Consider the following 24,293-nt stretch of genomic DNA (forward strand, 5'->3'; position numbering starts at 1 on the left):
AAGTAGATAATGTTATCTTTTGTTGAAAGTATATGAAATGCATGATGTTTGTTATTAAGTGATTCAAGCATGTCAAGTAGTTTTAAAATGGATGATCTTGTTAGTTGGAATAGTATAATGAATGATATCGTATGTGAAAAGTCTCACCGCGGAGTCTATGCATGAGAAACGAGACACGAAAATCAAGAAAGTAGAAACATGACACCTAGGGTGTGGATAATGATGAGATGTGTTTTGAAACCGCAATGTGGCCGGACTTGGTAGCCCATTGTGTGTATGGAAACCCACGATGCGGCCGGACGTGGTAGCCCATCGTGTGGATTGTGAAAACCGCAACGTGGCCGGACTTAGTAGCCCGTTGTGTGTATGAAAACTCGTAATGTGGCCGGACTTGGTAGCCCATTGCGTGGATTGTGAAAACCACAATGTGGCCGGACTTGGTAGCCCATTGTGAAGATTGCCAATGCGGCCGGACGTGGTAGCCTCATTGGTAATATGGCTTGGTTATCCGCGGAGAGGAGCCAATGCAAGTTTTGTGTGCCAATGGGAACCCGGCGCGGCGGAACCATTGTGAGGATACTCGGGAGACCGGCGCGGCGGAACCGAGGTTGGGTGTGTAGCTTGGTTATCCGCGGTACGGAGCCAATGCAAATTGTGTGAGTTAAACAAATGGTTTTTTTAAAAGATGAATTGGTATGTGAAAATGTTGACACGGTCTACGATGAGTTGCGTAGGAGAAACTCAGAGAATCTTGGACACCAACGATAGTGATATAGTAATTGCGGATGTGTTATTAATGTTATCTTTTGTAGCTGTGTATACACATATCATGTGGAAATCGATGTGACGTTATAACCTGTTGTTTGTTAGTTATGGGTTAGCGGGTATAGGATTTTTCTATTGAGCTTTCGTAGCTCACGGTGTTGCCTTTTCGGTGACCCTGACATATTATATCGGTGGCGACGCTGGTATAATGTGTCAGACTTTGTAGATGAACAGGGTGAACGTTACACCTTGGAAGCCTTCGGAGCCGAGGAGCTAGCTGTGATGGAAGAACAAGCGGAGCTGTAGATTAGGAGCCTTAGTTTCCTTCCGTTTGTAATAAAAGTACTCCTTTTCATGTTTTTGTTGTAATAAAAGAGCCAGACTCAGTTTTTATTTCAATAAAATGTTTTATTTAACGTACCCAAATTTCGGGGCGTTACAGAGCCTCTGATTCTGAACAAGAGAGAGAGAATATGTATACAGTTCGCTTTGGATCTGCAGCAGAGGGAATGGGAATGTCAACATCATGAGTTGTTAATTGAACTTGAAATCGAACTCGCCGAGTAAACTCAAACTCACCTTGTGCACAGTTGGTTTCTGGAAATGCAAAACCCAACTTGAAATTGCAGTTTGCAAAATCAATGGGGAACACAACAGCTCGAATCCAGGTGGAGTAATTTACTGGAACTCTTCATCTTCTACGGCTGCTGCTTCTAGTGGCACTTTGTAAACGCCAGTTACCACGTCATTTTCTGGTACCCGCAGCAGTGGTGTGATTTGTTCATTGTTTTGGTTGCCGTTTTTGGTTTGGTACCCGCAGAGACAGAGCCTTTTCAAAACAAAAAAAAAGAAAGAGAAAGGGCACAAATGTCTCAATTTTTCAGTGAGAGGAAATGTGACATTTTCCATCCAATTTGTAACAGAATGCTAACAGAAGTTGCATTTTCATTAGTTAGAGGTGGTTAAGTGCCAAAAATAAAAGTTTGAGGGGGTAAAGTATCACCGAAGTATAGTTTGAGGGGGTTAACTATAATTTACCCTTTAATAAGGCTTCAAAATGCGAGTTTGCTTTGGATTTGATTCAATGTACCCAAGCCCATTATTATAAACAAAACACTTCATTTTACTTCTGGATGAGGTATCAATTTGTATCCGATTAGAGTGAATTTTTCTAGGGTTAGTATTTTTAATGATTTCTATCGAATGAACTATTTAGATTTGTGGAATAAACCTAATATTATATTATATCTTATAACTAATCTGGCATTATTCATGCTTGTGTTTTGGCATTGATTCAATGTAGCCAAGCCCATTATTGAAAAGGCAAAAACTTAATTTTACTCCTTGTAGAGATATCGATTCTTGTTCGATTACAGTGAATTTCTCTAGGTTTAGTATCCTTGATGATTTCTAAAGTATGAATGATTTAGATCCGAGAAATAAACCTGATATAATTTCATATTTGATAACTAATGGAGCATGACTGTGTAAAATAGACTTCGCAAGTTGGGTTGAGAAGTCTATTCGGCTAAAACTCGCTCTTTACAAACGCGACTATACTTTGGCATATAAATCTCGTATCCCCCCATCACTTTAGGGCCCGACCCACATCTTCTTTCCCCACAAAACCATTTCTGTCCATTCCATTTACGGCTTTGCTCTTATTCTGAGATCACCATTATGACTATTGGTGAAGAGTCTTCAAGATGAAGAAACCCCCATTCACCAGATTCTCTGTAAAGTTTCCATCTTTTCCAATATATATACAACAACATATGCGTACATTTTCGTGTATAGACAGTTAATTTTTCGAATTTTTGCTGGTGTTTTTTGTGGGTATGATGAGTTCATTTCAGAAAATAGGGGCAATTTGGTTTTTTCAGAAGCCTCTATAGAATGGATTATTTGTTAACAGTTAGTTTCTCTAATAAATGACACATTAATTTGGGTTTTGTTTGGCTACTTTGTTATGGGCATGGTGAAATTGTCAAGAAAAAATTACGGGGGTTTGGTTTTTCAGGAAATTCTGAGGGCTTGTGGGAAGACAGTGTGGGGGAACCCAACTGATATTGGGAAGGTTTTGGAAGGAGCAGTATGTGATGCAGTATTGGATAACAATGGCAAGGACTTGAATGTTGTGGGGCTTGTTGATTTTGATTCTGAAAACATGAGTTACATATTGAATTCTCTACCTCCTGGTTTTGCCTGTTGCAATGCGGTGTGATATTCACTCCTGTTTTAGGCTGTTTAGATCATGAATTTTTAGGGATTTCCCAAAGAAATCAATAAGCTTATTCACTTCATTATTAGTGTCTTTCCACTTACCTGTTTTCCCGTACATAAATTTCTTCACGGATCCATGAGCCAGACAGCATTAAGCTTAAGAGTTGGCTTAATGTGTTGTGGAGGGAGGACACCATGAAGTTCATGTATCTAAGACTTTAGTCCACCTTACATAACCAAACTCACTTTGTAAAGTTGATTTCTTGATGCGGGTAATGAGAGCTGTCACAAGCTGTCAAGACATAAGGATTAATACAACTTCATGCTGGCAGATTCAATTTGTAGTACTTGATTTCCTTGCTTAATACTCTGGTTCAAGTCTCCCTACCCGCTTAATGGGGTGAAACATACTCTTTAGTGCTCGTAGCACGAGGCAGACCCAACCTTCGGTCCCGACATAGGTTCTGTGGGATTCCTGCAGATGGCTATGTGGGGCTGAGGACAATAATCTGTCAAGGATATGTATGGTAGTACTAGTATATAATTTAAGCGCCCACAAAAAGGAAAGGATTGGGAGAGATGCACAATGAGGTCCTAAACAGAAAAGCATTGCAATTCATTCTTATTTGCAAAGTGAAGTAGTGAACTGAATGATTTATTTGGGAAGTAATCTCTAGAATTCATTCTACAATAGGGCTTGCTATGTTGACAGTTGCAACAAGCAAAACATGCATAGGCGGTTCTCCTGTTTATTTCCATCATTGCATCATATGAGGTCATATATGAACTCAACCTCAGAGGGCTTGTTTGTTTATTTGTAGTGGTGTAAGTAGTCCCATTTGATTTATAGAACCATTTGAATTGCGATGTATAGAAATTTACATCTATTTTCTATCTTAAACAACCTTTATAGTGTTGGGTGAGGCTGTTTGAACAGAATGATGTGGATGAGGTAGAAGAAATATTTTGGGCTTATGGCATTTAGTTTTAGTCTTATTGTAAAAGAACTCATTGTTAGAAAGGCAGTGTTAATGTCTGTTGGAAAACCTAAAAGAGAATAACAAATGCATAAATTGATAGCTTATATGACAATCTCATGGTACCTTCTCTTTTGTTAAGAGCCATGAAAAGACCTGTTCCCAGTTCATTGATTCCATTCTATGGCTTTTAAGCTTCCTCATCCAATCTGCTTCATACTTTTTCTTTTGCAACCACTGCTCAATCTCCAGCAATATTACTATTGGTTCATCACTTACTGCAGATGTTAACAACTCTTCTTGGGTATCAGTGATCACCATCCGGTGGCTTTGCTTTCAGCTTCCAACATATTGGAACCAGAGACTACCTGTTAGCCATCTGGTTCAACAACATACCCTGAAAGGCCTTAGTTTGGCCAGCAAATGGAGCTACTATAGCCCCAGAAGGACCCAAAATTCAATTTGTGACAGATGGGAGTTTTGTGCCCTTTGAGCCGAAAGGGCAGAAGATATGATCTTGATTTGACCGATACTGGTGTTTCCCATGCAGCCATGCTTGACACTGGTAACTTCATGCTATCAAGCAACAATTGCTCTGTTACTCAGTGGCAGAGTTCTGATAATGCAACGGACATGATATTGCCAACACATATATTGAGCCAAGGCATCAGACTTGTGGTCTGTTTCTAAGAAACAAACTACGCAATTGGAAGATTCAAATTCATTATGCAGCCAGATGGGAATCGGGCGCTTTACACCTAATTATCCGCCAAGTTATGCCAACTCTACTTTCTGGGCAACCATAACTATTGGCAGTTGATATCAGGTGGTATTCAACCAATCTGGATTCTTATATCTAGTAGCAAGGAACGAATGTATACTTGATTTTGTATCTTCAGATGCTGCTTCAACTAGCCAGTTTTACTAGCGTGCGATAACTGGGCATGATGGAGTTCTAAGGCAATATGTTTACCCAAAATCTGCTAACTCAGCCGGTGGAAGGCCTATGGAATGGACTGTTTTGTCCTTCATTACATCAAATATTTTGCTTGGTAATTGGGGAAGCTACAGGAGGTGGTGCTTGTGGGTTCAATAGCTACTGCATTTTGCAAAGTGATCAAAATCCAAGATGGGAGTGCCCATCTGAGTATGCGTCTTTTGATCCAAATAATGAGTTGAGTGGATGCAAACCCACATTTGTTCAACAAAATTGTAATGGAGAGCTTTTTGGTTTCGCCGACATGCCACTGGCCTTATTCTGACTACAAATGATATAGTGGTATTACATGAGAAGGCAATACATGAAAGACCACAACAGATCATGATATCACTAAAGACGCAAAATGGAGAGAAGAGAGACAGAGGGATGACATAAGAAAAAGGACCAAAACTGTGCCGTTTCGGCCGCAAGCAGGGATATGGGGCACTACAGGATCCACGGTTCCAATTATGCGGGGCTCAAGTTAATCGTATGAATTGTGGTAGAGAAGGGCTTGAGACTCTACGTGGCGTTGACCTACGGACGCTGATAATTTCACCAATTATAATTTCAAGTTTTCAACAATGCTACACACATAATCATTCAAATACTACATCAAACACATGTGGGAGGTTGTATTTGGATTGTTGTGAGTATTATTTTTGTTATAATTTTGTTCGGTCTTGTTATTGTCAGTCTATTAGGCTGACGAAAAGTACACTAGAAAATAAGAAAAATACGTAATTCTGTATACTTTTTGCACCCTTTAATACACATTCACACACTTATTATTGTCAACTTATTGGGCTGATTTTAAAATATTGCAATTTTGTTTTGTGATCTTAACGACATATTCACAACAAACCAATGTCATGTCCATTTGATGTATGGGGAACAAAAAAATCCCCTTTTTTTTTTACCGTCATGTGCATCAAACAAACACAACGCACACAACGCTAACTGATAAGGAAGAGATTCTTGCTCTCTCACTCTCCTCTCTGCCACACCCCTTCACCTCTCACGGTACAATTATACATGGAAGAAGAAGAAGAAGAAAGGGATAGCCTTCAATAGCGCTCACGCGCGAGATTTTGCAGAATTTGGGCATGACTTAGAAGTCAAACAAGGCTGCTCCACATGCAGCTTGTTTCCCACCTTTCACACATGGGGTTGAATCCAAGAAATCTTCCCTTCTCCGAGTAACACTCTCCCCATCTCTTTCTTAATTTCAAAAAAAAATAAAACAAAAGGCGAATTTCAAAACATAATGATTGGAAGTTTGGAACCTTGGGAGGCACTCTTTTTACAGAGTAGAGTTGCTGAGAAGGGGAAGGACAGATTAGGCAGTTGCGACCGAATCATAGTAGAAATTGTGAACGATAGTTTTTAGAACCGCAAACACTTACACAAACAAGTGTTCGTGATTTTAGCATTTTCGATTGCGAATGTGCGAAACGGAGCACCAAGAAAACAGCTACGTACCCAAAATAAATCCAATAAATTGAACAAACATCAGCAAGATAAATCACGAGTCCGGGGGAGGGATCAGATTAATAAATTAGATCGGAACAACGTACTGAATTTCACAACTCAACACAACAGCAAAAGAATTAAAGAATTCATATTTGACAACACAAAGCCCAAAATTACAGAGCACTTCATAGACTACCCCAAACCCAAATGCAACACAAATTAGATTCAAATAAAATCAGAAGGCATCCCCCCAAAGCCTCACCAAAGCTTCCATTCTACCAACACAATTTTTAAAAAACAAATCCGCGTGCATCGTACGGCTCCGGACGCAGTTGCTTTTTAAAGTTTTTGGTAGTATTGCTCTTCAAAAAAATCAACTAAACTTCTAGAGAGAAACCCACAACTTTGTCCGGAGCCGTGTTCGGAGTTGTGGTCGAGCCGTCGAGGGAGAGTTGTGTGCGTAGCATTCCTTGTAGAAATTAGACCTCCATTCCAAGCATCCAACCACTTGCCCCAATCTTATTCCCCCTCTCTCTCTAGAAAAAGAATTATTAGCGGTTAATGGAGTAATAACAACACAATCAAAGGGTAATTAGGAGGGAGTTAGATGTGACATCCGCAGCAGAGGTAGAAGAAGCAGAGATTCGCCACCAAAACAATGGCTTCACAAACGGAGAGAATCTTGAAGAGGAATCCATCGACAAACCAAGCCCGGAACCTGAGCCCTTTCCACCGGAATCCGGAGCTCTTCAACCTCCAGCTCCTCCACCAACCGCCACCGCCCTTCTTCTTCCCCAGCCGCTTGAAGAAGAACGCTCCCGGCTTCTTCTCCATCTCTCTCTCTCTCCTGTTGTGCAATAAGCGGAAGACACAACGATTCTACTATAAACAATTCCCCAACACACACACTCTCTCTCTCTCAACTCTCTCTCTCCAAGAATTCGCTGAGAGGAAGGGTCTTTGGCGGTTGGTTATAAGGTTCTAGGCTGACGTAAATCTGCGGTTTCTTGGGGGTGTTTCGGGGATTTTGAGAGTGCGTGTAGGGAATAACTGTGAACTGTCCCGCGTTTTTGTGGGTGGGACAACGTGGGCTGCTTCTCGAAGAGAATTTGGACTATTTCCACTCCAGCTTTTGCTATTTTTCGCTTACTTTGACTTTTGGGATCATAAGCCCCGTCCAATAGCGGGAGGAGGCCCACTTAAAACTGGAGCAAGTGCTCCGTATGAACAAACTCCAAATGAGTTGGTTAACACTTGAGTGGTTTCGAATATGAGACTTCAGGCCTTAATCATCAGTCAAATTCGTATTTTGTTTTCTTGCTACGGTTTTGCCCCCTGTGCGCAAGGGTTCACTGGAAGGAGTAATTACTTTGGTGGATATAGTGCTTTTGTATCAGAGGATTAGACCGTTGGTTTTTTTTCTTCTTTTTTCCCATCCTCCCGTTGGGATTCTTTGGTCATGTTTCTTTACTTTTAAGTCCGAAAATTCTTTCTCCAATGTAAATAATATTTTGGTCAATTGACAATTCCATACTTGTCTTAAGCATCTAGTTGGTTGACTGAGCAAAGAAGCCAAGGAAAGAACCAGCTTCTATAATAGCCCCCTTGAATGGGTGGGCGAAGGCTTTTGAAAGTCTTTTTTTTTTTTTTTTTTTTCCTTCTTCTTGTAAATGCTTTTTTTTTTTTTTTTTCTATTTAGAGAGAGCGGGACTTCAAGTTCTTAGGAAGAATCGTACAAGGCAGCTCACGTATAGTTCGGGAGCCGAGCCCAGCACCGAGGCTTAGGCCAACACTTGTATAATAGCCAGTCATCAATTGAAAGTGGGCAAGATGTCAAGCTCTTTGTATGTTTTTAAATATATATATATATTCTTTGAATAGGATGCTCAAACCATTGTTTTGAGAATTCCGTTGCATAAACTTGGTATGCTTTATTGGGTCTTGGATTCATAAATCATTAGGGAGGCATTACTAAAAATAAATAGTAAATAAATACTCCTAAATCATTGGGGAGGGGAACACACAATTAGTAAAGAAAATCAAGTAAAAGGTTTTTCTTTCGTTATTGTTACTGTATCCACCATGGCTTAGAAAATGGAAGAAAATAAATATATATCTGACCATAGTTCTACCACCATCCCCAAAGAATAGTAAAATGGTGGTGATTTCGCAAGGAAATTTAACACATTGTTCATCCTTGGACAACATAGCTGTAAATGACACATATCATCATGATAAAAATGGAAGTTATTTCCGAACTATTTTTGTCTTTTAGCTATGTGAAATACAATATTGTCCCTACAAATGCCAAAAATTTGTAGTCGGAAAGAGCCCACAAACGGACTTAACTGCAAGATGTAATAATGTGGTAATGCCAAAATTTTGTACTCAAAGAGCCCATAACCAAAATGGTAGTGTTCCAATTAATCTACAAACATAGTTTGGATAAGCCAAAATAAAATGAAAAGCTACAGTATCAACCGATATTACATAATTGTTGGAAGATTATTGATGAAAATCTGGAGATTCAGGTGTATTAGCGGCTTCAAAATTTAACCTGATTTTTTGGCCTCAATATTTTTCTTCCTTTCCTTCAGAAGACCAACATGATCCTTCTTCCGCTTCTTGCCAATCTGTTCAATAAAAAACAAAGCGTCAAATTATTTTCAACTAGTGGAAGTACATTATTATCCGAATTCCGGCGGCAATGAAACTCCACAAATAACTCATATTTACATAATCATGAAGCAGAACACCATTAACAACCAAATAAAATATTCGCATGGTCTCCAGTTATGTTATCTAAACCTAGATTTGTAACTGAAATCATGATGTTCAGGTAAGCTTCACGGCATGAGGAAAATGCTCAAGCTTTCCCAAGTTTTTAACTCGTGCTTTTGACGCGCGAAAGCAATTTGGGACGTGGAAAAAACTATCCTCACTTAGGATCCGTGCTTTAAGATGTGACTCAACCCTCTCCTTTTTTTCTAGGCTTGATAAGTAGTGGAATTCAAACTGTCATTCCAAGTTCAAGCCATCAGATAAATCTACTAGGACAGCCAAAAATCTTTTTGTCTTGGAAAAGGGAAACAGCATGAACCAAAGATTCCAATGATTAACCACAACCGAATAACCATAGCGATCAAAATGAAACACCAGAAAACGCTTGCCCCGCCATCAGAAATCAAAATAGAGACAGCGAAAAATGATGAACTTTTTTACCTCCATGGCTTCCAAGAGCTTCCTCTTTTTGCGTGACATCAGAACAGTAGACAAATTGGCAGCATCATCAGCATCTTGTTGCGACTCCGGTAGAGATTCTTCCCCGGCCTTTGTCTCCTCAGCAGAGTTCTGCTTATTTGCACTTGAGCCAGCAGAGTACTGAACACCATTAAGTTCCATCTTCAATTCATCAAGATACTGCTTCTGTAGGAATGACATCTGCATCAATCCCAAATAAGAGATGAGACAAATATTCCGAAAGTGCTAAATTTCAAAGAACTAAAACCAGCAAGATACTTCTCTTATGACGATTCAGGTTAAAAGTTCCTCTATTACATCGTGCATTAAAATAATAATCCCAGGAAAAAATCAGTTAGTATGTTAAACAATATCATGTCCCTAAATGGAAACCCGTTCTTGACATCCAGATAGTTTGGGCTGCCAACACAATCCACCGAATCCAATTTCCTGTTTTGTTTCTTTTTCCCCTTTTTTTTTTTAGGCCCATGAACTGAAACCTGGTCACGAACAGGCTCAATCAGTCTTCTGGAACCCTGTACCATCACCTAGTACTCAACTTCCCATTATACATGAATTGACCGCACAAACTGTGTTGTATTTGGCCTTCACCCTCCACATTCCAGAATAGGTCACATATCAAGAAGGATACTGTACCTTCTGCTTTTTCTCAGCAGCTTCAATAGCTTCTGTTCGGCTGATAATACCTTCAGCCAGCAAATTTTGAGGATCATCTAAATCTTCTTTCCCAAGACCAGGCATTGGAAGGACTTCTTTTCTCGCAGCCACCTGCAAACGTCGGATGGTCTCTGCATACTCAGGAACATATCCTTCCGCCTCATTATCAACAAATGGGGATAAATGTGGTGGTGGAACCCTGCAAACACACCCCCAAAAAAGTGAGTATTGGGACATCGAATGTTGCAGTTCAGTATGCCAATCAATCAATCATATCCAGATGGCAAACATCTGGAGTAGCAACTCCTATTGAGTCCTCGGGGGTGGCACTACTACAAGTAAACTTGCCCAGATACTTTTAAATGTTTCCCTCAACAGCCATAATTACTTTATCCCAATCTAAGAAGCCATGTGCAAATGGTGTTTTACCAAGCAAATTTATGCATTTAACATTCTATCCAAGTCCATGAGGATAGCCAAGAGTGAGCATACCCATACGCACTGCCATATCAATAGAACTAAAAATATTACCTTCCCACCAAGTACTCCTCAACTGGCAATATGATCCGTGCATTTACACTATCATAGACCCACTGCGGCTGAACATATTCTCTCGAAAGGAACCTACGTCCCTGTGTTGGCCTATCAACAATCTGCAGAAATCAAAGTGACCATTCAGCAAATGGATCAGAAGTAAGATGCCCTTTAATACCGTATTCACATGGCTTCAGAAGGGCCATCATATCCACAGAAAATCAGCATGACCGGCAAGTCAAAAGACAGCCTTCCCGGGACCAAATGAATAGCAGCACTGCAACAGCAACATTGTAGTTCCTATTCGAGACAGGAATTTATGTAAGCAACACATCCCCGATTTACATGCACAGTGACAGACCTGATGTGTAATGCTCTGGTCAGACTCATCAAATGGAGCTCCTTCTCCCTCCCACGAAACCACACCACCAAAAGCAGGAATGACAAAAAGCATAGACTCCCTTGGAACCTGAAAGCAGAAACAATCTTCTGAAAAATACAATACATGATAAATAAATGTGACAACTCTATGCTAAGATTTGCAATAAACAAAGACAAGAAGGATTAAACCCACCTCACGACTTAAGAAGAATTTTGTGTTCTTAAACAGGGCTTTACACTCCCTTGTTTCTTCATCGTCTTCCTCTTCACCAGATGCATTTTCCATGAGATGCATCAGCACACCAGGTTCATTGGAAGGAAGCTGATGTTGAAGCTGGGCCAGCCTAAGTTCAGACTCGTCCAGCTCTGACCCCTTTTGCTGGGCCTCAGCCTGCTCAGACCCAGATGAACTGACAGATTGAGATTCCAGTGCTGGCACTTTAGAATTAGCATCAATGAATCTTGCTAAAGCATAAAGATCTGCACAACTCCAACAGTTTCAATCTAATCGTTAGAACATGCACCACTCCCAAAACACAAAAAACATGCAATTCCAATCTACTCATCAAAGTCCAAAGACCCTGATGTAGGAAATACTATTAAGAATAGAATAGTATTTCAACTAAGCAGACAAAATGAAGTTGCTAAACAACTGTGTCCAAATTGGGAAGGAGTAGAGTAGACAATAGAAAAACCATACCTGCTGCTAAAGCTTCCAACCGAGGATCAAGGATAGGTGGATACTTCACATTAATTGAATGATAAAGTTTGAAATTCACAAAAGCAAGGAGGGTCTGCATCCAAATAATTATAGAACACCTAAGAAGCAACAAGAATAAACATATGTAGCATATCCATAGGAGTCCAGGCCCAGCCAATTGCATTTTTCAACGATGAACTCAGTTTGTATGATATTTACTGTCCCATCCCCAACGTGTCAGGCGCTGATGGCCACCCAAAAGCTTAATTTATATTACTCAAGTAACATGACCAGATTCCAAAACAGCAGCAATGGAACTAACCTCATAAAATTCCAAAAAAGTAAGCATAATATTGTAGTCAACTCCTTCAGGCACGACTTGCTGCAACGCATGAGGAGTTAACCAAGTGACTTTTTGCCCCTCGACCTCAACCTGCACAAATGAACAGAACATGGTAAGCAGGGCCAAATTACCATAATCCTTACTATATAAAAAGGCAGAAGTTCAGGGAAGATAGAAATGCCATTATAACTACAAATCAATAATACAAAAAGAGAGAAGTTTGAGTAAAATAGTCACTCTACCTGATAATAAATGCCTTTAACAGATATGAAGGTTTTCCTCAACTTATGAGTGCGAGATATGTAAGCCTGCCATTCATGGCTCAACCTAAGACGCAAAATAAAAGGTAGATTCAGTACGAAAATGCCAACTGAACAAAGCAGACATGTCATATGATGTGGAGATTAGCACTTCTATTCAGCCTCGGCAAAATATAAGTGATGAAGTTTTATGGACTATCTCCCCAACTGGCTCATACTCTACTAAGCATACATGGGAGGTTCTTAGACTGAGAGGAGAAAAGGTACATTGAGCTTCTACTGTCTGGTTATCTAACAACGTGTCTAAGTGGGCCTTTATTTTGTGGTTAGTCTGTTTAAATAGATTGGCAACCAAGGACACGCTAAGAATATGGGGCATGGAGGTTGACCCTACTTGTGTCCTTTGTTCCCACCATGCTGAATCCATGGCACACTTACTTTTTGATTGTGCTTATTCAAGAAGCATATGGGAAAAAACCTTGCACAGATTCCAGATTCAAAGAAGGGCAGAGGCTTGGGATACGGAAATTATCTGGGCAGTTGGATTCTGCAAAGGTAAGAGCTTCAGATCAGTGCAGTTTAAATTAGCCTTGGCTGCAGGAGTTTATCAAATCTGGAGCGAGAGGAATTCCAGAGTATTTGGAGGAAGACATAGGAGCTCTGATGATGTTCTAGCTAGCATTACTGATAATATTAGGCTTCGAGTCTGCACTTGGAAGCTTTTCCCCAAGTCTCTTGAGAACCAAAGGCTTTGCTGCCAATGGAATATCTCAAACAGAGTCCTTGGATATCCTATCCATTCTCTTGTTCGGATAGTTGTTTGAGGCTTAGCTTCTTTGTATAGGTTTTTGAGTTGTTCGGGTCTGTACCCTTTGTTTTTGTTGGTTATAAAATGGATCAATTACCACCACACCATCCCCACACCCACCCCCCCCCCCCCCCCCCCCCCCAACCACCACCAAAAAAAAAAAGGATATAAATTGTAAGTTCCAACCTCCGACAATTATGGATACGCTTTACTTGGATCTTCTCCCTCTCTACAGCAGGCAGTGCAGCAAACAAATGTATCATAGTCAGACAGTCATCCAGATCCCTTAGTGCATCAATGAAGCTTGGGTACCTAAAGTGCCAAACATGGTAATTTGTAGGTAAAAACTTCTTATGGATGCTAGGAAGGCTGTATAAACAAAATGGTCATTCAAGTCTAACCTCTCCCTGATAAGCATATCCAGGGTGTAATCAGGTTTGCGAGTCAATAGACGTTCTGCAAGATCTCTGTTCTTCTTTGACAAAGCTTTTTTGACCTTCCTGTCGTATGCTCGTATGTCCCTAAACTTCTCCAAAAGTGGCTCATGCTTAAGGAACAAAATATCTTTGGTGTGATAATAAGTGTGGTGATTTCCCTTCACCTTCTTCTTTGGCTCTCTGGGAAAGATACCTTTCAGAATGCATAATCTCCTGCAAATCCAAAATATAAAATTTAGTGTATGTCGTTAAACCTCCTTTTGTCCTCTCCTACCGATTCATACTACAACCTTTGCTATAAGCATCTAACTACCTAGTTATAACCAAATCCAAATTTGCATATGAATCTATATGCATACACCTCCAGACACTTATTCGTGCATTTCAACAAACTATAAGCCAATAATTCTAACAGAAAACTGCAAAACCCGCAACATGGGATTCTAAAATGGAATACCAAATAGATTAGTATTTGCCATTGGAACAATTTCGGGAAGCTGTGCCTATTCACCCTCTAAAAGGGCAATCTACGCCAACTCTTCTTTTTTATCATGACTAAAATATACGGCCATACGGGTGTAAAGTGTATATATATGACTTCATTTTGTGTTTGTGTGCATATGCAACGATCATTTTACCAATCTAATATCAAGTAATCAACAACTTCCACCTCACTTATGCTTTGTTTGGTTTCCTTTTTGAAAAAAAAAATTTCCAACTCAAAAAACACTCATTACCTCTACTTTCAATCATTACTCTCATTTCTCTCTCCCTTCGTTACCTCCATCTCCGATCATTATTATCATTTCTCTCTCTATCTCTCTCCACACATTACCCCTATCTCCAATCATTACTCTAATTTCTCTCTTCATTCGTTACCCCAAAAATTCTAAAAAATCCATCCAAACACAGCATTAATCCTATCATCCCGGAATTTGAGAGAGAAAATTCCAAAAAACACATATGTCAACTAACAAATGTGGGGGAGATGTAACTATCCCCCCTCTCGAAGAGCAATCTGAACCAACTCGTGTTTTTTAACCGTGACCAAAATGTACGTGAATATGGTTAATATGGCTTCAACTTTTGTTTATAGGCAAATGCAGAGATCAATTTTACAAGTCTAATATAGGTAATTAACGACTTCCGCCTGACTTAATCCATGAAGATGCACCTATTTACCCTCTTGAAGAGCAATCTGCAACTTCACTTTCTGTTTCTACGCGTATCCAATTTGATTAATTTTATCGGTCTACCAACGGTAACAGTAATTGTCAACTCCTACCCGACTTAATCTCATCGATACACCCGGAAATCACTTTCGCAAATTCCTATAAACACATAGCTAACACATGTGTACACCTATCTATGCATGTAAGAATTCGTGTTTGTCGAACGGGAAGAGATGGACCTGAAAACTGGAAGGCTGACTTGGAGGTGCTTGACGGCTTGTGATCTGGTTATGTATCTAGCCGCGTTTCCTTCCTTTTTCTTTCCCTGCAAATTGCAACGTTTTTTGATAAGCAAAGTGGGCATACGTAAAGACTAAACACATGAGTTTGCTTGTATCATTTGAACTTACGGGAGGCCGGTAATGCTTCGGCATGGCTACTGTAGAGAGAGAGAGAGAGAGGAGGACGAGGAGAAGCTGGGGTTTTTGTTCAGATGAGGTTGATGGAACAAAAACCCTAGGTCATATCAAATTGGGTCGGGTCGGCTGTGCATTTGGATCTGGTAACATTTGACAGGATTTTGTAGGGTTCGTGGGAACTTCTAAGTGCAGCCTCCCTTTTTTCTATTGACACCCACATTCTCTCTGCATGTTAGGGCATCTCCAATCCCACAATCTACATTCCTCCATTTTTTGGGATCAAAACATAATTTATACTGAACAAACGATTTTGAAGGATTTTATTATTCCTATTAATTCCAATCCAAACATCTCTATTCCGCCATTCTTTCAACTATAAACAAAAGAAAAAAAGTTGAGATATAGAGTTGAGGACCAAACGCAATCTCTCCGGTCCAATATACTCCATTTTTGCCTCTATTCTTCCATTCCTCCATAAATTTTTGATCCTCCAAGATGGAGACTATTATAGAGGATGGGTTAGATTGATTAATTTCTCAGAGCATCTTCAACCCATACTCCATTTTCTTCATTTTGGAGGAAAAACATTCTCCAACCCATCCTCTAAAACTCTCCTCCATTTGGGAGGATGAACTTTGATTCTATAAATATAGAGGATGAAGGAAAAAATAGAGGATCTCCTCCAAATATGTGTTGGAGTTGAGAAATAGAGTGTTGGGTTTGAGTTGAGATAAATAGTACAATCCTCTAAATCTACTTTTCAAATAAAATAGCTTAATTTGGTCCTCTCAAATAGAGATTTGAAAGGTGTTGGATTGGAGATGCTCTCATAAATGGAGGAATGGATAAAGATTTAAAGATATAGAGTATGCATTGGAGACGCCATTAAATGGGGTTTAGCTAAGAAAAATAATTATTATTTAAAAAAAAAAGGAGGAAAAAATCACTTTCCATCTGTTCCAGAATATCACTTGTCCTTTAACCTCAAAACGTGTGGTTGAACACTCGTATATATATCCCTAATTAAACTCGTTTTCTACAGCGAGGGAAACAATTTTGAATCCTAGCTTCGTGTTATTCTCACTCAAGTTATGTTGATTCTTCACCCTTCTTCTTATGTTCTGTTATGTCTCGAAGTTGAAATTTGAAGTCTTAAAGACTTTGTGTACTACTAGCACAACCAATTTGCATGTTGAAAGGCATGGTTGAAATGCATATTTTTAATGGGTTAAGACTTGTTGGATGTTTAAATCTCAAGTTTAGCTCTAAAGCAAAATAAAGCTAATCACAAGCTTAATAACTATCAATAACAAATAATCCCAAGATTATGTTTAAATTCATCAAATGACGGATACCAAACAAACTTGTCAACTTGATAGAGTGGTTATGGTATCTAATGTATACTCTAATCCAATGCATACTCTAATGTTAGCAATGAGCTTGTCAAAACCAAGGCTCTTGGAGCATCCACATCACACTCTTCACTTCTCGTATGGCGCTATAATAAAGAGTCACGGGACAAAAATCACTTTGCATCATCCTTGCTACTTATTTGGTCAAAACAAAGTTTGCTACAGTTCCTTGCTTTTAGAAGCAACCCACTATTCACACACTAACCTGTGAAAAATTACTTTTTCCCATATGTGGTCTCTCCTCACCCACTTGCTTCCTATTTGAGAGAGAACATAATGGAATAAATAAGAACGAAATAATAAAAACATAATATTTTACTGGTATAGTTTTCAGATAGAGAGTACGATGATGTAGACATTGTAAGAGTGGCTAACTAAAATAATAAATTGGCTTTTTAAGGGGTAATTTGATCCAAAATTTGAAGAGACTAATGCGGATGCTCATAAAGGGTCTGAAAAAGAGATTTCATTGGCTAGCACTTGGTCTGGATTAAAATAAGAGAAAGTGAAGTAAAATTTAGCTCAAGGGAAATGGACAAAAATAAAGGGGAGGAGTTATTTTTTGTCAACATTCTTGGTCTATCAGTAAGAAATGGAGGGTTAAGTTAATTTCCCTATGTTTTTGTTTACTAAAAATAATTTAGAAAAGGAGGTGATAGGGTATAAAATGTTTTGCCATCGTATATTTTTTGTGATTTATATATTTTACAAAAAAAATATCACCTCGCTTTCCCCTATTTTCTTCCACGTCTCAAGGTGGGAATCGTGAACTACAAGTGAAAGTATTCCTCCCCATTCATTCCCCTCATCCATACTACATGTATAAAAAGGTGGCGACAAAGGACAAGAAAAAAGAAGAAGTCCAGAATGACGCAAAAAGGTTTGTAGAGATTAAGGTGAGATAGGGCACCGGTAATGGATGGAGCGGGGGAAAATAGTGTTAGGCATTGTTTGGTTTAGAGTTTAGTTTAATTTAGTTTTGGTAGTTGGTGGAGAGAGAAATTGGATAATGATTGAAGAGATGTGTAATGATCGAAGAGAGATAGAGAAAGATGAAAAAGTAATAATTGGAGAAATAGGATAATAATTGGAGAAAGAAATAGAGTAATAATTAAAAAACTAAACTAAAATGTGAACCTAATACAACCATGTTTATAAAGTTTCTAAATGTTAAATTCAAGGGAAATTTATAGAATGATCCTCCTAGTTTCACTCGAGTCTCATTTTCATCTTTCAAGTATTAATTGCAATTCTTTTGACCTTCAAGTTTGTTTTCGTACCAAGTTGGTCCAATTGATAATGTCTGTAAGCCCAAACTAGACAAAAAAATTAGATTGTGGGAATGCGTTATCAATTAGACTAACTTGGTACGAACGGCCATCAATCTGATTTTTTCTCTCCAGTTTGGCTGACAGAAGTTATTAATTAGACCAGCTTGATATGAAAACTAAACTTAAAGGTCAAAAGAGTTGTAATTGATATTGGAAGGATGAAAACGAGACTCGAATGAAACTATGAGGACTATTTCTATAAATTTCCTTAAATTCAACCATAATGACTTGCTTGTTAAGAGTCATTAAAAGGGGATAACATAACCTGGAATATAGCAATCCGGGGTGAAAAAACCATAGAGTTGCTAACTCATTTGGATTTGAATATATGATATTCGGGGGTTTAGTGTATTCCATTGGATAATTCCCTCTTTATACACACTTCTTAAAATCTTTCCCTTACGGTCTCTATTTAGAAAAAATATAATTAATAATTTAAATTTATTGTCATCCAATAGTCTCCCTCTTACAATAACCTTCTTTTACTAAGGCAATAAGGTATAACACAATCTATTACTCCTCACATAACCCTCCAAAACTCATCCCGCTAACAAATGGACCGTAACTTGTGAGGCCATAGCTCGAACTCGAGTGACCGTTCTGAAGAATCTTTTTGTGGTAAAAGTGCAATAAAAATTCAATACCAAATACGGCCTTCAGCGTAACTTAACAAAAAGTAAAGGAGGCCCCGCGTAATTTCCCAATTCCACCGTTCTGAAATCGAAAATGAAATTTTCCCGCCTCACCAGTCCACCAACATCGCGCCAAACCGAAAAATACAACAGCCTATGTATAATGTACTCTCTCTCTCTCTCTCTAGACTCCACACCCAGCGCAAAAATGGCGACTTCTAGATCTCGCTCGTTCTTCCAAGACATCAGCTCAAGAGAACTTGATGGATTCAGAGGTTCGTCCCTCTCTCTCTCACTCTGCATTATGTATGAATACGTACACATACAGCTAAAAGCGCAATCAATCGGGTAATAAACCTTGCTTTGTTTATGTACGGGCGTTTACAGTTCGCAAGCGGCCGTATCCAGACAACGAGCTATCGAATTTCACTCGTATCGGAGCTGTGACTACGGAACACAGCGGCGTATTCTCTCCCCCTATGGCCCTCTCCTTCTGCAAGGTCAAAATTCGACAATCGCCATCTGCTTTATATCTATATATATGTATATAATTATATATAGTTTTGATTTTGAGATTAACTGTGCATTTGGATGGTGAGAAAGGGTGCGATGAGAAAGGGGAAGGAACTCAACCCATAAAAAAAAAATCATTTTTTGTGCATTTCTTATAATTTATCTACAAATCAACAAATCACTTAATCCAAATGAGCTATTTCCTGAGAAACTCTAATTGTTTAAAAATATTTTAATTTTCTTATCAACTAGAAGCCTGAAACACTCTCGAATATTCGTGGGTTGTGGGAGTGGGTAGTTGAGCTTGAGTGGTTTTACTCTAAGTCACGTAGGGCAAGTGCGGGAGCGCGAGCGTGAAAGCTATTTCAAAAGCCTCCCAGCCAACTAAAATTCGTGGGTTCGTATTGAGAGCAGGAGCTTAGAGCGAGGATTGAGACAGGGAGCGAGTGTCATTTTGAAGGATTATGTCACTAAGGTTTTACTTCTTTGCCGTAACAGTTAATTCACGTTACTCCAAAAGTAGTTTGCAAAAGTTTGATTTCATTAGGACAAATTTGGAAATCGCTGTTGCGGCACAACATAAAAAATTTGTTCCTACCAATTGGTATTCTCCTTCTCTATAGTAGAATAGATTATTCAATCTAAAGGGCTGTAAAGTTCATAAACCGAATTGAGTTGTTCAATGTCTTTGTTTACACAGACAAGTAAGAATTCTCATATTCTTGCGGTGACTGATGAGGATGGGTACATTAGCTTATACAATACTCGTTTGAAGTTTGCATCTTCCTCAACGTGCCAAGAAAATACAGGCAAGATCAATTTATAGTGTAGCTAATCTATTTTCGGGTTTTTTAATTTCAATGATTTAGCTTAATTTTTATTCAACAAGCACTTATTGGTTTATCAGCAATCTTGCAGAAAAATCCAGGGTATGCCAGTGGGTTGCACATCAAAATGCCATATTTGATATATGTTGGATTAAGGTATCTCCTCACTTCCGCTTGGTTGTTCAATTTTGCAAAAGGGGTAATGACTGTCTGATATGATTTGTTTGCGTCTTATGTAAGTGAATATTGCGTCATGGTAGTAGTGTATATTCTGAATAATTTGCTAATGTTTGTAGAATATTATGATATTCAAAGCATGCTTGTCCATTTTTGGATTGCTTCTATTTAAGAAGTAGCTTTTGCTATAACAAGGAGTTTAGATATAGTCAATTCTAGTATAAGCCATGTTTCAGACTGTTTTCTTGCAGTATGGTTTGGTTTGGTTTGGTTTAGTTCTGCTCCTTTTCTATGTTATATACAGTTCATGTTCTAAATATCTGGAATGCCTGAACGCAAATGTTTCCCATTGTTAACTTTAATTATGCTTCGACTGTGTGCAGGAAGACACCAGAATTATAACAGCTTCAGGTGATCAAAGTGTAAGTACAACGTTTGAAGGCAGCTTGTTTTGTCTATATAGCACCTCGCTTTTAGGAAATTTATTGGACTTAATGAGTACTGTAGCTTACTCATATCAGTATTAATTTTTATCAACCTCATTGATATATTTATTTGAGTAATTCTATTTATGCTGCCTAAATTGAACATTGAAACTAGGCAAATTTGGATTATTGGCAGCATTTAAGGACCGAGAAAAAGGCTTCATGTTATTCAAAATGCCTATATTGGTAAAATCATCAAGAATTCAACCACTAATAGAGCATAACTAGTATCTTAGTTTACTTCCCTACCAGCTTCTTAGCCATTGCCCTGTTTTTTTGGTCTGTCAACTGGTTGATGGGAGCTTCTCAGCAATTTACTTGTTTTTGGTCAATAGGTAAAGGTGTGGGATGCACAGGAAAAGAAATGCATTGCAACATTGATGGGGCACACAGGAAGTGTAAAATCCACCTGTTCTCATCCAACGAATCCTGGCAAGCTTACGATCCCATTTTTTTGTTCTGTTATCTTGTTATGTTCTCTTCCTTAAGGGTGGAAGGCTGAATATTTTCAACTGTTTGTTGTTTTCCATCCATCAGATCTCATTGTTTCTGGAGCAAGAGATGGATTATTAATGCTTTGGGACTTGAGGTGCTCTAACAGTAAAAATGGGAGGCCTTCTCCAATGTAAGTTCTGAGTTTACCTTATGAGCAAGGACCGTGGGTTTTTGATTAAATTATTCATTTGTGGAGAGAAGTTATGTTAGAGTTGTAAATCTTTCATCCATGGATATAGATATTTCAAATAGATTTACACTCATAAGAACTTTTATTTTTTCCTTCAACGGAGGACGACATCTCCAATAAAGGATTTTCTCTCATTAATACTCACCTAGTCACATGAAGCATTATGATCTAACTTGACAGTGGCGCTATCCAGACCTCCAAATTTTTGTCTCAATTTTCTAGCCCCTAGAAAAGATTACAGTGCATTATCCCTTCCTAATTTTTCTTCGTAAACTCGCTACATCGAAATGAATCTACTTCTACCATTTTTCCAGCCCATTGGTCGAGGTCCGGGATGCTCATAAATCACCTCATGGCAAAAGGGTTAGGCGTGGCAAGGTTTGTTTGTAAACAATAAACACATGCCAAAAATTGAATCTACCCTGCTTTATGTGTGCTAAAGGTTCATTTGCTTCAGGCTGCTCCAACCAGCGTCACATCAGTTCTTTACCTAAAAGATGAAATTTCCATTGCTTCTGCTGGAGCAGTTGACAGGTATGTAACAACTCTTAATATTCATTAGTAAGTTCTTTAGGCTAAAGCTAGTCCATGCTGCTGATTTTGAACTTTTTGTGTCTTGATATTAACTGGTTAATGTCTTATTTCAGTGTTGTGAAGTTCTGGGATGTTAGAAACCTAAAAGTGCCAGTAATTCAGGCATGTCCTAATTCAGAGGTGGCAATTGAAAAGGTTAGTTTGAAAAGCACGGCATAATGTTGAATCACAACATTTATTCATTGAGGAAGGTAATTAAGGATTGGGGTTTATTTGGGCGATCCCAAAAGTTGCAATGATCATATTATAAGAGCTCCCCTTCCAAAGTCGATGAAGGTCAAGGCACCTCAGACTGAATGACATGTCTAACAATTCAGTAGGTTCAAAACACCAGTCTGTTTCTTTATCATGAAACACCAACTCTTTGTAATTTACTTTTCATCATTGCAGAAAAGAAGATTGCATGGCATATCTAGCCTATCACAAGATTTAAATGGAGTATTTATTGCAGCTTCATGCATGGATAACAGGTACTTTTTAGCGTTATTTCTTCGGCAAGATCTGAATGGAGTACTTATTTTAGTTTCTTAAAAAGGTAAACAAGCCCTTTATATGGATGAGGAAAAATTGACTGAAACCATTACTATATTGTTCCTCCAGAATATACCTCTACAATGTGCTTCAGCTTGAAAAGGGTCCTGTTAAATCTTTCTCTGGATGCTTCATTGAATCGTTTTTCATAAAGGTAAGCTGTTTTTTAGCTCAAGTACTGATTGTTCCAATGGCGAATTGCTGGTCCAGCCTCATTCATGTACTGACATCTATGATGCAATTGCAGTCGGCATTAAGTCCTGACGCGTCTCACATACTTGGTGGTTCTAGTGATGGAAATGCCTACATATGGCAGGTTTGGTATCTTTCAAAAAGTTTCATTTATCTGAATTTGCTTTTGCATAGGAATGAAATTAATTAGCTGTGTTAACCAGGTGAACAAACCTCAAGCGGATCCTATCACAATGAAAGGCCATAATGGAGAAGTTACAGCAGTAGATTGGTATATTTTCTTCAGCCAAGTGTATTTTAAGTTCCCCTCGCATAAATATGTGAGAAAATTTCCCAACCCTATATTTTTGTTTTTTGCAGGTGCCAATCTGAGGTTGGGAAAATAGCAACTTCTTCAGATGATTTCACGGTATGCAGGGAGATCAACAAAGCTCATATCATATTTCCAATTGTGTTATGCATCCAATTTCCAATACAGGGGAAAATTCTTTCACTCCTGAAAATGCATCAAGTGCGATCTTTAATATGACGCAGGTGTGCTTTTGGAACGTCAAGAACAGTTGTTACTCTAACACTAGATCTCCATCCTCGATCCGAAGGAGAGTAATGGCACCACCATCAATGGAATGCAGAAAGCTTTTCATGGATGAAGAACTAGTTGAGCATCAAAAAGGCTCTAACTCAACCAATTCTAATACCATGCCTCAGTTGGGGACTCCTAAATGCCAAAAGAAAAACTTCCCATCAGAACTATATTCGGAAGAGACCCTCGAGAAGACCCCCGAAGCGTTGGTAAACAGCCCGTCTTCTGTTCTGAGCCCTCCATCCTCTTTGAAAAGGAAGACAATTCGTGATTACTTTATAGCACCGTCGTAGAACTTAAGGTTCCTTGTATACTACTGTTAATAGCTACTCTTACAAGTCAATGCACTTTGGCAATGAGTTGTTTTCATGAGAAGACACGAACTGGCAACCTTCAAATAATTTACCGTAAGCACAGTTTCTGCCTTCGGCTTTTTTGGTGTTGGGCAACACTTCTATTGCATGGAAAACTAAACTGCTTCTTGATTTTCATTTTTTTCAGGCTTGCAAATGGGCTGTATATTCTTTTCAGGTCAGTGTGAGAACAAGACAGATCTGCTCCTTACAAATGAGAGCTTGATTTTTAGAGTTTCCATACATTTTCTTATCCTTGTGAAGTTACATATTACTATGGGTGCTCTATAGTACAGTTGGATAAGTGTTAATCCACAAATTTTGAAGTAATGTATATGTTCCTGTCCTTGTCTGTTCCCATCTAGAAACCTGTCGGATGAAAAGGAATGCGATTATGGAAATGTGAGAAGCGTAGAGTTGTGTTATTTGGGTTTAAATTTTTATATCTACCCTACTGATCAAGGGATCTACACAGGTAGGATCAAGGGCGGAGCTATATATGGTCAAGTCACTCATATTTTTCTCATCGATCAGATTATATTTTTACTTGATTTTGTGAATTTGATCTCATAGTTATGAAATTGCCCAA

At 38.8% G+C, this 24,293-nt stretch overlaps 2 protein-coding genes and 1 long non-coding RNA gene across 3 annotated transcripts; 2 read left to right on the forward strand and 1 right to left on the reverse strand.

The window, feature by feature from the left end:
• Nucleotides 1–1,915: 1,915 nt before the first annotated feature.
• On the forward strand, nt 1,916–5,727 carry LOC131304805 (uncharacterized). The gene is made up of 2 exons (XR_009192482.1): nt 1,916–2,501; nt 2,786–5,727. It is a non-coding gene; the product is annotated as an uncharacterized LOC131304805 (long non-coding RNA).
• Nucleotides 5,728–8,649: 2,922 nt separating this feature from the next.
• Nucleotides 8,650–15,532, reverse strand: LOC131304806 (pescadillo homolog). Its single transcript, XM_058332199.1, has 13 exons — nt 15,381–15,532; nt 15,210–15,295; nt 13,763–14,011; nt 13,548–13,673; nt 12,536–12,620; nt 12,273–12,383; nt 11,951–12,044; nt 11,444–11,730; nt 11,231–11,338; nt 10,867–10,988; nt 10,315–10,534; nt 9,640–9,858; nt 8,650–9,050 (listed from the first exon to the last, which is right to left on the reverse strand). The coding sequence occupies exons 1-13, from the start codon at nt 15,402–15,404 to the stop codon at nt 8,970–8,972; spliced, it is 1,812 nt and encodes a 603-aa protein (XP_058188182.1). The 5' UTR covers nt 15,405–15,532; the 3' UTR covers nt 8,650–8,969.
• A 3,003-nt stretch (nt 15,533–18,535) lies between these two features.
• On the forward strand, nt 18,536–24,128 carry LOC131304807 (uncharacterized). The gene is made up of 17 exons (XM_058332200.1): nt 18,536–19,039; nt 19,152–19,264; nt 19,978–20,086; nt 20,196–20,260; nt 20,665–20,703; nt 21,102–21,198; nt 21,304–21,391; nt 21,766–21,829; nt 21,909–21,985; nt 22,099–22,180; nt 22,436–22,515; nt 22,646–22,730; nt 22,824–22,892; nt 22,972–23,039; nt 23,129–23,177; nt 23,303–23,758; nt 23,853–24,128. Exons 1-16 carry the CDS (start codon nt 18,859–18,861, stop codon nt 23,642–23,644), a joined length of 1,608 nt encoding a protein of 535 aa, XP_058188183.1. The 5' UTR covers nt 18,536–18,858; the 3' UTR covers nt 23,645–23,758; nt 23,853–24,128.
• The last annotated feature ends 165 nt before the right edge of the window (nt 24,129–24,293 follow it).

Source organism: Rhododendron vialii, chromosome 10a (assembly GCF_030253575.1).
Source record: "Rhododendron vialii isolate Sample 1 chromosome 10a, ASM3025357v1".
In the NCBI taxonomy this organism is placed as follows: domain Eukaryota; kingdom Viridiplantae; phylum Streptophyta; class Magnoliopsida; order Ericales; family Ericaceae; genus Rhododendron; species Rhododendron vialii.

Bases quoted from the DNA above. Each gene is read 5' to 3' on its own strand.
- LOC131304806 (XM_058332199.1), bottom strand. From the start codon at position 15,404: ATGCCGAAGCATTACCGGCCTCCC. The intron at 12,621-13,547 runs GTTGGAACTTAC...TTTGCGTCTTAG, and splicing joins CGTATCCATAATTGTCGGAG to GTTGAGCCATGAATGGCAGG. The intron at 9,051-9,639 runs GTAAAAAAGTTC...TTTATTGAACAG, and splicing joins AGCTCTTGGAAGCCATGGAG to ATTGGCAAGAAGCGGAAGAA.
- LOC131304807 (XM_058332200.1), top strand. From the start codon at position 18,859: ATGAAATTTTCCCGCCTCACCAGTCCACCAACATCGCGCCAAACCGAA. The intron at 22,181-22,435 runs GTTAGTTTGAAA...TCATCATTGCAG, and splicing joins CAGAGGTGGCAATTGAAAAG to AAAAGAAGATTGCATGGCAT. The intron at 22,516-22,645 runs GTACTTTTTAGC...TTGTTCCTCCAG, and splicing joins GCTTCATGCATGGATAACAG to AATATACCTCTACAATGTGC.